This window comes from Bubalus kerabau, chromosome 2, assembly GCF_029407905.1.
Source record: "Bubalus kerabau isolate K-KA32 ecotype Philippines breed swamp buffalo chromosome 2, PCC_UOA_SB_1v2, whole genome shotgun sequence".
Lineage (NCBI taxonomy): Eukaryota > Metazoa > Chordata > Mammalia > Artiodactyla > Bovidae > Bubalus > Bubalus kerabau.
In genome coordinates this window covers 114714417-114727201 of record NC_073625.1, presented here as the reverse complement: position 1 = coordinate 114727201, position 12785 = coordinate 114714417, and the positions used below count along the sequence as shown (strand labels likewise).

The 12785-nt window shown below is 37.5% G+C and overlaps 1 protein-coding gene across 7 annotated transcripts in view; it reads left to right on the top strand.

The window, feature by feature from the left end:
- Positions 1 to 12785, top strand: part of CCDC14 (coiled-coil domain containing 14) — a 116224-nt gene that overhangs the window by 17495 nt on the left and 85944 nt on the right. For 6 of the 7 annotated variants that reach the window (XM_055568418.1, XM_055568419.1, XM_055568415.1 and 3 more), the window contains exons 6-9: positions 4639 to 4875; positions 4988 to 5082; positions 5959 to 6457; positions 8734 to 8875. In XM_055568418.1, the coding sequence (XP_055424393.1) occupies positions 4639 to 4875; positions 4988 to 5082; positions 5959 to 6457; positions 8734 to 8875 (973 nt within the window). The remainder of the gene's footprint in view (positions 1 to 4638; positions 4876 to 4987; positions 5083 to 5958; positions 6458 to 8733; positions 8876 to 12785) is intronic. The other variant, XM_055568416.1, reaches the window with a different exon arrangement.

Genomic DNA, 12785 nt, shown 5'->3' with positions numbered 1-12785 from the left:
TCCACTCTTTTTTTTTTTTTTAAACAAATGTTTATTAACCAGTTTGTTTTAGTTCACATATTCAGAGAATGAAGAATAACTTATTGCATGTCACCTTAGAAGGGAAATGGCTAGAGATTTATTATTGATATCAGTTGGGAAGATCTATGAATATAAAATATTTATTTGGCCCTATTAAGACTTTTGATCTCTGGCTCCTCTGCCTTTTCTAAAACCAGCTTGAACATCAGGAAGTTCACGGTTCACATATTGCTGAAGCCTGGCTTGGAGAATTTTGAGCATTACTTTACTAGCGTGTGAGATGAGTACAATTGTGCGATAGTTTGAGCATTCTTTGGCATTGCCTTTCTTGGGGATTGGAATGAAAACTGACCTTTTCCAGTTCTGTGGCCACTGCTGAGTTTTCCAAATTTGCTGGCATATTGAGTGCAGCACTTTCACAGCATCATCTTTCAGGATTTGAAATAGCTCAACTGGAATTCCATCACCTCCACTAGCTTTGGTCGTAGTGATGCTTTCTAAGGCCCACTTGACTTCCCATTCCAGGATGTCTGGCTCTAGGTCAGTGATCACACCATCGTGATTATCTGGGTCGTGAAGATCTTTTTTGTACAGTTCTTCTGTGTATTCTTGCCATCTCTTCTTAATATCTTCTGCTTCTATTAGGTCCATACCATTTCTGTCCTTTATCAAGCCCATCTTTGCATGAAATGTTCCTTTGGTATCTCTTGTTTTCTTGAAGAGATCCCTAGTCTTTCCCATTCTGTTGTTTTCCTCTATTTCTTTGCATTGATCACTGAAGGAGGCTTTCTTATTTCTTCTTGCTATTCTTTGGAGCTCTGCATTCAGATGTTTATATCTTTCCTTTTCTCCTTTGCTTTTCACTTCTCTTCTTTTCACAGCTATTTGTAAGGCCTCCTCAGACAGCCATTTTGCTTTTTTGCATTTCTTTTACATGGGGATGGTCTTGATCCCTGTCTCCTGTACAATGTCACGAACCTCATTCCTTAGTTCATCAGGTACTCTATCAGATCTAGTCCCTTAAATCTATTTCTCACTTCCACTGTATAATCATAAGGGATTTGATTTAGGTCATACCTGAATGGTCTAGTGGTTTTCCCTACTTTCTTCAATTTCAGTCTGAATTTGGCAATAAGGAGTTCATGGTCTGAGCCAAATCAGCTCCTGGTCTTGTTTTTGCTGACTGTATAGAGCTTCTCCATCTTTGGCTGCAAAGAATGTGATCAGTCTGATTTTGGTGTTGACAATCTGGTGATGTCCATGTATAGAAAAGGCAGAGGAACCAGAGATCAAATTGCCAACATCCGCTGGATCATGGAAAAAGCAAGAGAGTTCCAGAAAAGCATCTATTTCTGCTTTATTGACTATGCCAAAGCCTTTGACTGTGTGGATCACAATAAACTGTGGAAAATTCTGAAAAAGATGGGAATACCAGACCACCTGATCTGCCTCTTAAGAAATTTGTATGCAGATCAGGAAGCAACAGTTAGAAGTGGACATGGAACAACAGACTGGTTCCAAATAGGCAAAGGAGTACATCAAGGCTGTATATTGTCACCCTGTTTATTTAACTTATATGCAGAGTACATCATGAGAAATGCTGGACTGGAAGAAACATAAGGTGGAATCAAGATTGCCGGGAGAAATATCAATAACCTCAGATATGCAGATGACACCACCCTTATGGCAGAAAGTGAAGAGGATCTAAAAAGCCTCTTGATGAAAGTGAAAGTGGAGAGTGAAAAAGTTGGCTTAAAGCTCAACATTCAGAAAACGAAGATCATGACATCTGGTCCCATCACTTCATGGGAAATAGATGGGGAAACAGTGGAAACAGTGTCAGACTTTATTTTTCTGGGCTCCAAAATCACTACAGATGGTGACTGCAGCCATGAAATTAAAAGACGCTTACTCCTTGGAAGGAAAGTTATGACCAACCTAGATAGCATATTGAAAAGCAGAGACAATACTTTGCCAACAAAGGTCCGTCTAGTCAAGGCTATGGTTTTTCCAGTGGTCATGTATGGATGTGAGAATTGGACTGTGAAGAAGGCTGAGCGCCGAAGAATTGATGCTTTTGAACTGTGGTGTTGGAGAAGACTCTTGAGAGTCCCTTGGACTGCAAGGTGATCCAACCAGTCCATTCTGAAGGAGATCAGCCCTGGGATTTCTTTGGAAGGAATGATGCTCAAGTTGAAACTCCAGTACTTTGGCCACCTCATGCGAAGAGTTGACTCATTGGAAAAGAATCTGATGCTGGGAGGGATTGGGGGCAAGAGGAGAAGGGGACGACAGAGGATGAGATGGCTGGATGGCATCACTGACTCGATGGACATGAGTCTGGGTGAACTCCGGGAGTTGGTGATGGACAGGGAGGCCTGGCATGCTGCGATTCATGGAGTCGCAAAGAGTCAGACATGACTGAGCGACTGATCTGATCTGATCTGATCTGATTAAGACTTTGGAGCCATTTGGTAATGGCGGTAACATTTATTGAGTGCTTACTATGTGCTAGACACTGATAGTTTACATGTGCTATTTAATTTTCATAACAGTGTTATAAAACAGGTAATGCTCTTATTATCATCATTTTTTTGATGAGGAAGAAGAGTCCAAGCGAGGTTAAATAATTTGCCAAAAGTTATTCAGCTAGTAATTGTTAGAGCTCATATGCAGGCCAGGGAAGTATGTTCACAGCAATAGGTTATCACAAAGGAAAGAATAACTCAAGTCAAAATAGATGCATCCAGTATCTCCAACCATTTTCATAGTCCAATAATAATTTAGTAGTAGTTTTCTGTGTTTATTGGTTATAATATTTCATTTGCCTTTAACGTTTTGCTTTTACTTGTAGGTTTTATGCTTTTAGCAGTGTTTTTATTTTCAATAAATTGTGTATGTATTTAGGGAATTCCATACCATTTAAAAATTTTTAACTTTTCACTGTTTAAGTAAGGATTAACTTTAATAAAGCAAGTGTATAAATCTCAATAAATATTTGCATATGTGTACATCCATGTAGTTGACCACCCAGTTGAAAATAAAGAACGATTTCAGTACCCTGCCAGGCTCCTATCTATCAGTATTCTCATTATTACCTGTCTCCTCATCCTTGAATAAACACTTTTCTGACTTCTTTCTTGATTGGATAGTTTTACTATCTTTGAACTTCATGTACACTGTGAAAATGCAGCTGTACCCTGTAGTCTTGTGTCTGACTCTCACACAGCATCATATCTGTTAACTTCATATAGGCAGTCAGAGTATATCAGTACTTTGTTCTTTTCCATTGCTATATAGTATTCCATCATATGGCTACACCACAATTCATCCACTTCTACTATTCATGACTGTTTGGGTTTTCAGTTTGGGGCTACTGCTAATAAAGCTGTTGCGAACATTCTTGTACACATTTTAGTAGACGTAATACTCATTTCTGCTAGGTATATTCCCCGAAATATAATTGCTATATCATAAAATATATTTTAGCTTTGGTAAGCTTTTGCCAAAAAGTATATGTTTTTCTAAGTTTGTTTTGTACTCTGATATAGCCCTGCCTAAGGAAGCTTATAGTTTAGTCAAACAGACAAGAGAGTGAAAGATAAGCAATATAGTACAGTATCCAAGTGGTACATGATTTGTATAGACAGTATGTACTCTGGCATGGTGAAGAGCAGTCACTAGACTGAAATAACTGGAGAAGGCTTCAGATGAGCTTTGGTGAGTTAGGTAGAATTGAATTGAAAGGTATGATTCATCATGAGTAATATTATAGGAAAGTGAGAAAAGCTTGTAGGTGTCTAAATTGGTCTGACTGGATTGAAAGATTTCTTAGTTGAGGGTGATGGAAAGATGGTTGGAAAATTATGTTGTGGTTAGGCTTTTGAGACTTTAAATGTCAGGTTAAGGTCTTATTTGAGAGCTCAATGTGTAGATTAAATTCACTTTCTCACTCTAAAAGCTCTGATTTATTTATTGTTGCTGTTATTGTCATCATTATCATCAAAGCATCATAATTGTACAAGGTATTCCATCTTTCTGTTCCATTCTCCCTCTCAAGAGCATTCCATTTAGTTCAGTCACTCAATCGTGTCTGACTTTTTGCAAGCCCATGGACTGTAGCACGCCAGGCTTCCCTGTCCATCACCAGCTCCCAGAGCTTTCCTCAAACTCATGTGCATCGAGTCAGTGATGCCATCCAACCATCTCATCCTCTGTCGTCCCCTTCTCCTCCTGCCTTCAACTTTCCCAGCATCAGGGTCTTTTCCAATGAGTCAGTTCTTCCAGTGAGTCAGTTCTTATCAGGTGGCCAAAGTATTGGAGTTTCAGCTTCAGCATCAGTCCTTCCAGTGACTCCTTTCCCAACTCAAGTGCATTATGAGTAGCATTTAATAGAGATTTTAAAGACATAGTATAAGTTAATTTTGAAGAGAGCCTGATTCATTACTTCCTTTTAAAAAAAGAATTTGAGGTGATTTTCTTTAGGGGTGATCACACTCTGTAAAGTATGTGATGATCGAGTTACTTCTGAGAGCCCTTTTTTCCTCTAATACCTTTGGTAAAGGTTTTTGAAAAGAACCATATTTCAGAAATTTTTTCCCCCTTTTTCCATATTAGTATCTTCAGATAAGAAGAAGCAGATACCTAATGATGCTTCTGTTGGAAGTGAAAGAGACTCATCAGATATACTGCAAAATTGGTCACTACAAGACCACTGTGGAATGTATTCACCCTTAATATACCAAGCTCTTTGTGAACATGTGCAGACTCAAATGTCGCTGATGAATAACTTGGCTTCAAAGAACAACCCTAATGGAATTCCTACTGCACCTTGCCACACTGTGTCTGGTTCTGGTTAGTATGAATGACGTTTTAAAAAGCATGAATATAAGCTCTAATTAAGTTGCCTGGTAATTGTATAAGCAGTCTGAGATGTGAATGACTTTTTCTCCCTTTTACTTTTCAGAATCTCAGACGTCTTCACCTTCTAGTTATGGTTTACCCACCTCTATCCCAGTCCGGGTACCTCGGCAGCCACCCTGCCCTCCAATGGTTCATTCTGTGAGTGCAGTTTATATACTATATAAGTAATAATTTGCTTTTAGAAATTGTCATCTTGAGAGAAAATTTCATTTGCTGATTGTATCTTAATGCCCTAGGCTGTAAAGACCAATTATTTTTTGAGTTATTTTTTATTAGAAAAGTTTGCCTATTAATTAAGGACAGTGGTGGGCAGGGCGAAGGAAAAAGATGACTAGGAAAAAAAAAATCACCCATACCTACCAGCCAAGCACAATTGCTGTTAACACATTGATAGAGCATGTTCCAGTCATTTAATTCTTTGTGTAGGTTTCATTTTCTGGTTTTAATTTAAGTAAACTTTCTTTTAATAATATCATCATAATTAAATTTTATATAGTTTTACATGCTGCTTTTTTCCACTTAACATTTAATTGTGATTTACCTTTTGTAAATTTTTACTAAGTTCTTACTACTCTAGTGGATATACCATGGTCTGTGTAACTCCTCACCTATGGTTAGACATTTAAATAAATTTTTTACTACTGTAACATTTCTCTAAATATGTTTATGCAGAAGCCTTTTCAGCTTATTTTCTACACTGTGATTTCCCAAAGTGGAAGTTTATTTTAGTCCCAAAGTAGACTAATTTTTGATGCCTTTAAACCATTTATGATATATGTAAACAATCTATTTTGGTCATGGCTTTATAATGTTCCCATATTACTAAGTGAACTAATTAAGCTTTAAAAATGCAGAATAATGAGCTAAGGGAAATTGACTTATTCACTGGTAATCTGTAACTCCATCCTGCAAATGTCATCTTCTAACATTTTTCATTTGAGTTTATTGTAGTTCATGCCCACAAGTCAGTGCTCATTATTTTTGAAGTCTTAGCTTGTTTTTTTCTTTCTTTAGGAAGTTCAGACTGATGGTGACAGTCAGTTTGCATCACAAGGAAGAACAACTTCTGTGAACTGTACTGATGATGTTGTAAGGAATTCCTTCAATACCTGTCTTGGAGTTTCATGTAACCTGCCCCAAACTGGCAAACCAGCTACTCCAACATTTCAGCAACTGGGTCTTGCTAACGGGGTTCTGCCGAAAAGACTTTCTGAGGAACCGGACTTACTGAAGTGTTTCCAAACATACATGAAACTGTTGCGTTCTCATCCTGACAGTCCCACTCGCCGCAGCCCCACCCTATTACAGCCAGCTTTCTTGGCTACTCATGAAGAAAAATGTACTAACGAACACATTGGTGAGGTCAGAAGTGAAGGAAAGGATTTAAACATACCTCTGGGAGATTCAAGAATAAAGGATGTGCAGAAGGCAAAAAATGTGAACCAGAGCGCTGAAAAAGTTAGAACTATCAAGTATTTGTTGGGAGAGCTCAAGGCCCTGGTAGCAGAACAAGGTAGATAAGTACTTTCTTTATAATTTTCTGTGGCATGTCATCATTTAAATTCAGAATAATCAACATTAAGTTTGTGATATTTTCCATAGAAGTATGTCTTATGCTAATGAGGAGATGAGTTTTGTCTGTTTTATTCTTATTTTGTGGGTTTTTGCTCCCTGTTGTTTCCTGTGGATTTGAAACGTGCTAGGGAATATCATTCTTTTACTTGTAAGTGTGTGTTCATTCTACTTCATTCAAAGGGACCTTGAAAAGATTCAACCAAGGAAAATTCATAGAGATAAATTTTAAGGGGTTGGAGGACATGGTTAACTCCCTAGAACAGAGTGATAATGTTTCCTACTTTAAAAAGATGTAAAAGTTTTCCTCTCATCATTTATTTAATAACTGTTACAATGTTTAACAAATCTCACTTTGAGAAGGAACCTAAATCTTCTGATGCCCTTTTCAATTCACTCTTAAGATGTTTTAATTAATCAAAAAAAAAAATCTTGGGTGGAGTTATGAGATATTTGAGCCAGGTTGTATTCGTTTTCATTATGTATGTATATTCTGAATAATGACTTTCACTTGGAGTTAGTTACACATTTGTCATCTAGAAAACACAGTAATTGATTATGGAAGTTCTAATTGAGTACCTCATATTTGCAATCTGACAAAAAAGTTACCAAATCTTAAAATTTATCTGTATTATTAGGATGTAGCACTATTAATCCTGTGGTTCAGTATATTAAAATCTCCTGTATTTTCAGACTGTTAATTCATTATTATTCTCTTAACTGAATACTTAATCATTGGTAACAATTATAATAGTAGTAATATTAGCTATCACTTCTTGAGCACTTAGCATGTGCCCAGCACTGTGCTAAGTGTTTTATATGCATTATTTCATTTAATCCTCACAGCAACCCTATGAGGTACTATTATTGTCCCCATTTTACAGATGAGGAAACTGAGGCTTGGAGAACAGTATTTCATTTAATCCTCTCAGCAACCCCATGAGGTACTGTTGTTATCTATTTAACCATGAAGAAACCTAGGCTTCAAGAATTAAGTAATTTGACTAAGGTACATTGCAGGAAAATGGTGGTGCCCAGGTCTCTGCCTCTAATGCTTTCATGCAAAACCCCTCTACAGAGCATTCTGCTCTGTAATTGGGCACAATTGTTTACTGTATGCATGTAAACTTTCCATTAAGGTGTTAAAATACTTGTGGAATTGATTAACTTTTTGTAGCTGAATACTTTATCTCTTTTGGATATCAGTTAGTATTATATTTATTAAATGTTTTCATTTCCCAGAAATTTTTGTTTAATTGAAGTATAGTTGCTTTACAATGTTGTATGAGTTTCTCCTGTACAGCAAAGTGCATCAGTTGTATGTATACATATATCCACTCTTTTTAAAAATTTTCTTCCTGTTTAGGTCACCATAGATCAAGTAGGATTCCCTGTGCTGTACCATAGGTTCTCATTAGTGATCTGTTTTTTACATAGTACTGTACGTATATCAACCCTCATCTCCCAGTTCATCCCACCTTCTCCCTCTTTGCTGGCCATAAGCTTTTTTGCTGCATTTGTGACTCTATTTCTGCTTTGCAAATAAATTCATCTGTACCATTTCTCTAGCAGTTTACAGAAAATCTGAATAAAAATGAACAAAAATAAAAGGACAAGAGATCTAAAATCTACCTTCTACCTGTATCTTTTTGCCACCTCCCAAATCATCCACTCCCCACAGTCAGTGACAAAAATGATACTGCTTTTGATGCTGCATCAAATGAAGTGTAGCCGGTTGTGTTAAATTTACTTTATAAAATTAAATAATAAAACCTTATCTTAGTAGACCCTCCCTCAATATATTTCCAAAATGAATCACCGGAAGTGAATTATTTGCTTATGCCAGGATCAAAGGTTGTGTTGTTAATACTATAATCAATTATAAGAAACCCTTTAGTAATTATAGGAACATGTGGACTAGGAGATATATATAAACCATCTTCCTACTAGATACTTTAACTGAAAAAAAAAATCACTGATATAATAATTCTGTGACTTAACATAAATCTTTAGAATTCTTCTCAATAAGGAAATGCAGACTGCAGGAAAAAGGAAAATAGGATTTGTATAATAAATTCATAAATAACTGAGTTGAGTTTGTTTATAGTACATATGTATATATGTGAAATGTTTTCTTTTTTAGTAATACATATGAATAATCTTATCAAAACAGCAATTTATAATACTGTGTTTACTCATTTCTTCTGTTTTTTATAGAAGATTCAGAAATTCAGAGGGTGATTACAGAACTGGAGATGTGTATATCTCTGCTTCCAGCCATAAGTGCAAACACAAATATTCAGGTTGAAATAGCACTGGCCATGCAGCCACTAAGAAGTGAAAATGCTCATTTACGCAGGTAAGAATTGCTCTTTGACTTTTTCTGTCTCCATGCAAAGATGTCCTATGGCCAGAACAAAAATGCCTAATGAGATATCTAGGGCTTTGTAAGGAAAATAGACATAGTCTCACTGTATTTATACTCTTAATCCCCTATTTTCCAAATACTGACAGCAGTCTCTAACTCTTCCATTATTTCTGCCCACTAGTATGTATTTTTTCACAACTTTTTCACATCTGTTGTCACTTGGTTGGTAACAAATAGAGAGGAAAGTGAACTACATCCGGATATTCATTAGGCTAGTCTAGGCTATGCAGTCCATGGACTGTATCATCCATGGGGTCGCAGAGTTGGACACGACTGGGTGACTTTCACTTTCATTTTCAGGCTGTGCAGTGCTTGTGCTCAGTTGCTTCAGTCATGTTCGACTCTGCAACCCCATGGACTGTAGCCTGCCAGATTCCTCTGTCCACAGGATTTCCCAGGCGAGAAGACTGGAGTGAGTTGTCATTTCCTTCTCCAGGGCATCTTCCTGACCCCAGGGATTGAATCTGGGTCTCCTACGTTGCAGGGGAATTCTTTACTGCTGAGCCACCTGGCAGAGAAGGCAATGGCACCCCACTCCAGTACTCTTGCCTGGAAAATTCCATGGATGGAGGTAGGCTGCAGTCCATGGGGTCGCTGAGAGTCAGACATGACTGAGTGACTTCACTTTCCACTCTCAGGCATTGGAGAAGGAAATGGCAACCCACTCCAGTGTTCTTGCCTGGAGAATCCCAGGGACGGGGGAGCCTGGTGGGCCGCCGTCTCTGGAGTCGCACAGAGTCGGACATGACTAAAGCGACTTAGCAGCAGCAGCAGAGCCACCTGGGAAGCCCAGAACTTAGTCTCTGCGTGTTATTTATCTTGATATTGTGACCATAGGAAATATCAATAGTTATTATTTATTTCTATTTCTTAGAACATTTTTCTTTGATTGATTGATTTTTATTTTTGGCTGTGCTGGGTTTTCGTTGCTTTCGTGGACTTCTCTAGTTGCAGCAAGCAGGGCTGCTCTTTGTTGTGGTGTGTGGACTTCTCTTGCAGTGGCTTCTCTTAGGGCAGAGCACAGGCTCTAGGTGCTCAGGCTTCAGTAGTTGCAGCCTGCAGGCTCAGCCGTTGTGGTGCACGGGCTTAGTTTCTCAGTGGCATGTGGAGTCTTCCCAAACCAGGGGTTGAACCTGTGTCCCCTGCACTGGCAGGCAAATTCTTATACGCTGTGACACTGGGGAAGTCGCAGAACATTTTAAAATTGCTTTAGGAGCTAATTTATAAGCCACTTTAGAAAATAAAACTTACTTTATTGGTCACTGCTTGTTTTTAATTTTTTTAAAAGGTATTAGTTTGATGTCTAACCTAATTCTTCGGACTTGGCACCAACGTTTCTTGGCTGTGTCCTTAGAGGACAAAGATCATATATCGTGCTACTGCCACCGTTTACCTGACCTTCCCAAAGTGAAATTATCGAAAAATGAAGAATTTATCAGATATGCTTTTTTTTTAAGCAGAATGAGATTTCCAGCAGAAGTAGGAATTTTTGTGTCTCTTTGTTAATCTTTATTTGGAAAGAATCATCCATAATCTCTGTTATAAATGAGAGTTGGAATGCATAGGCTCATTCAAAAGTGTTTTTCAGCATTTTCAATCAAAAACCGGGGTGTTTTGTTTTTTTTTTTCTTGTTTGGACATTTTGAAACTTCCTGTTCCTTTTTAGCCAGAAAACTGATCTTTCAGGACTTTCTTGGTGCTTATTGCCATCTTGTGGCATTAAAAAAAATGGCTAGCTGCATTGTTTGTTTGGCGTTTGGGTCTGGACAGTGTTTGTGTGAGACTCCTGACACAGTATTCAACTGTTAGCCCTCTTGGTCCCTACCCGTAAAATATCTGTAGTGACCCATTCATTGTGACCTTGTGGCACATTCCAAAATATCCCGGATGAAGGTTGTGGGGGGTTCCAGTTAAGCTAGTGAGTGCTGTAATATTTAAAGGGCAAGTTAGAACTCATGACCATTTCCTGATTTTAAACTAAAATACAAGACCATTATGTACCCACGAAGAACAAAGAAATGAAATGGAACTGAAAGGGAGGAACTGGGGTGTGGCATTCAGGCTTTGGCCTGATAATTTGACATATGATAACATAATCCTCCCAGATGGAAGTTACTAGAGGAAGAATAGATTGTTATTTCATTTTATTTTTTAGTTAGAAAATGTAGTGGGAGAACCAGTGAGTTAAGATTTAGACCCTCTGGAGACATGTGTGGTATGAGTGGAACCCACAAACAAGATTCAGGATAGAAACGTAAGCTTGGGAGTTATTCACTGAAACCACATTTTTACTGAGCATTTACTACAGATCTGGCCCTGTGTAGGTACTGGAGACAATAATGATTAAAAGCAAGTGGTTTGGTATCAGCGTGTAAGTGTTGAATTCACTAAGAAGGTACAGAGTGTGAACACAACCAAGGGTGCATTGCTGGGGAATAACAGCTTCTTAAGCAGAGAACACAGAAGGAGAAGCCTGTGAAAGAAACCTGAGAAGGAGCAAGTAGGGACTCCTACCAAATGAGATATTTCATTTCCTTATCCTGTCACCAACAAAAAGTGTTATTTCCTTTGAGAATGAAATAGCAACCTACCCCAGTGTTCTTGCCTGGGAAATCCCATAGACAAGAAGCTTGGCAGGCTACTGTCCATGGGGTCACAAAAGAGTCAGAGAGAGACACACACACACACACAACTAAAGATCCTGCAACTAAGACCCGGCGCAGCCAAATAAATATATATATTTTTTAAAGTGTTGTTTCCTTTTATTTTTGTGAATCCTATGGTCATAAAATATCTCCTGTTTTAAATTTGTATTTCTTCATACTAGTGTGGCCGAGAATTTTTCATATGCTTATCGGCCTCTTCTGTTTCTTTTGTGAATTTCCCATTCTTATCGTTGGTCATGTTTTCTTTCCCTACTTGCTGATTTGTAGGAGCTCTTCGATGTTACAGCCCCTTTGTCTGTTATATGTGTAGCAGATATTTTCTTCCAGACTGCTAATTCTAGAACAAGTTTCAGTTTTGATGTAGTTAAATCCTTTACTTTTTTCCTTGATGATTGCTGGATTTTGAGTATTGCTTAGGAATGCCTTTCCCGCTTAAGATTATGTAGATTGCCACCTAAAACTTGTTAAGTTTTGTTTGTTTGTTGTTATATGTTTAGCTCTTTAATCCAACCTGAATGAATATATACAAATGATGTGAGGTAGGATCTATCGTTTTAGATTTCATAAGAGTGATACTTAAGCGCAGAATATTTCCAGATAATAATTCTCAAAAGATATTAGAGATTTTTTTTTTAAGTGTTAACTTCTTAGAAGTAAACACTTGCAGTTCCTTTTGTATGTTCCTATTTGCAAAGCAGCTATATATTATAAAGTTCATTGTGAGGTAGAGTTGGTGCTTATTGGCATTCTCTTTACTTAAATAAAGCCATTAATCTTTAAGATCTATTAAAGAAATTAGTAGCAGCATAAGTTTTTGTTTCCCAGTTTTTACACTGCGTGACAAACCAAGCAGTTAGTTGTCTGATAGCAGCTGGTCCTTGTAGGAATTCTGGTTCATAATTACAACAGATCTTTTAAAAGTAGATAATTACTACAGTAATGAAAATACTTCCTGAGAAGGAAGACAGAAGAAAATAGCAAGAGGAGATAGAAATGAAAGAAATAGAAAAACAAGGAAATCACTGAAGAGATAAGAGAACAAAAAAGGGAAGAGGAAAAATAAGTTAACCATTTTCTGTTGAAGGGGGGTTTTATGCCATCCTGGGCAATCTTTTAAAAATTATCTCAGGTCTTATAATAATAGCAGTAGCGTGGTTTTGTTTATTTGGTTTTTG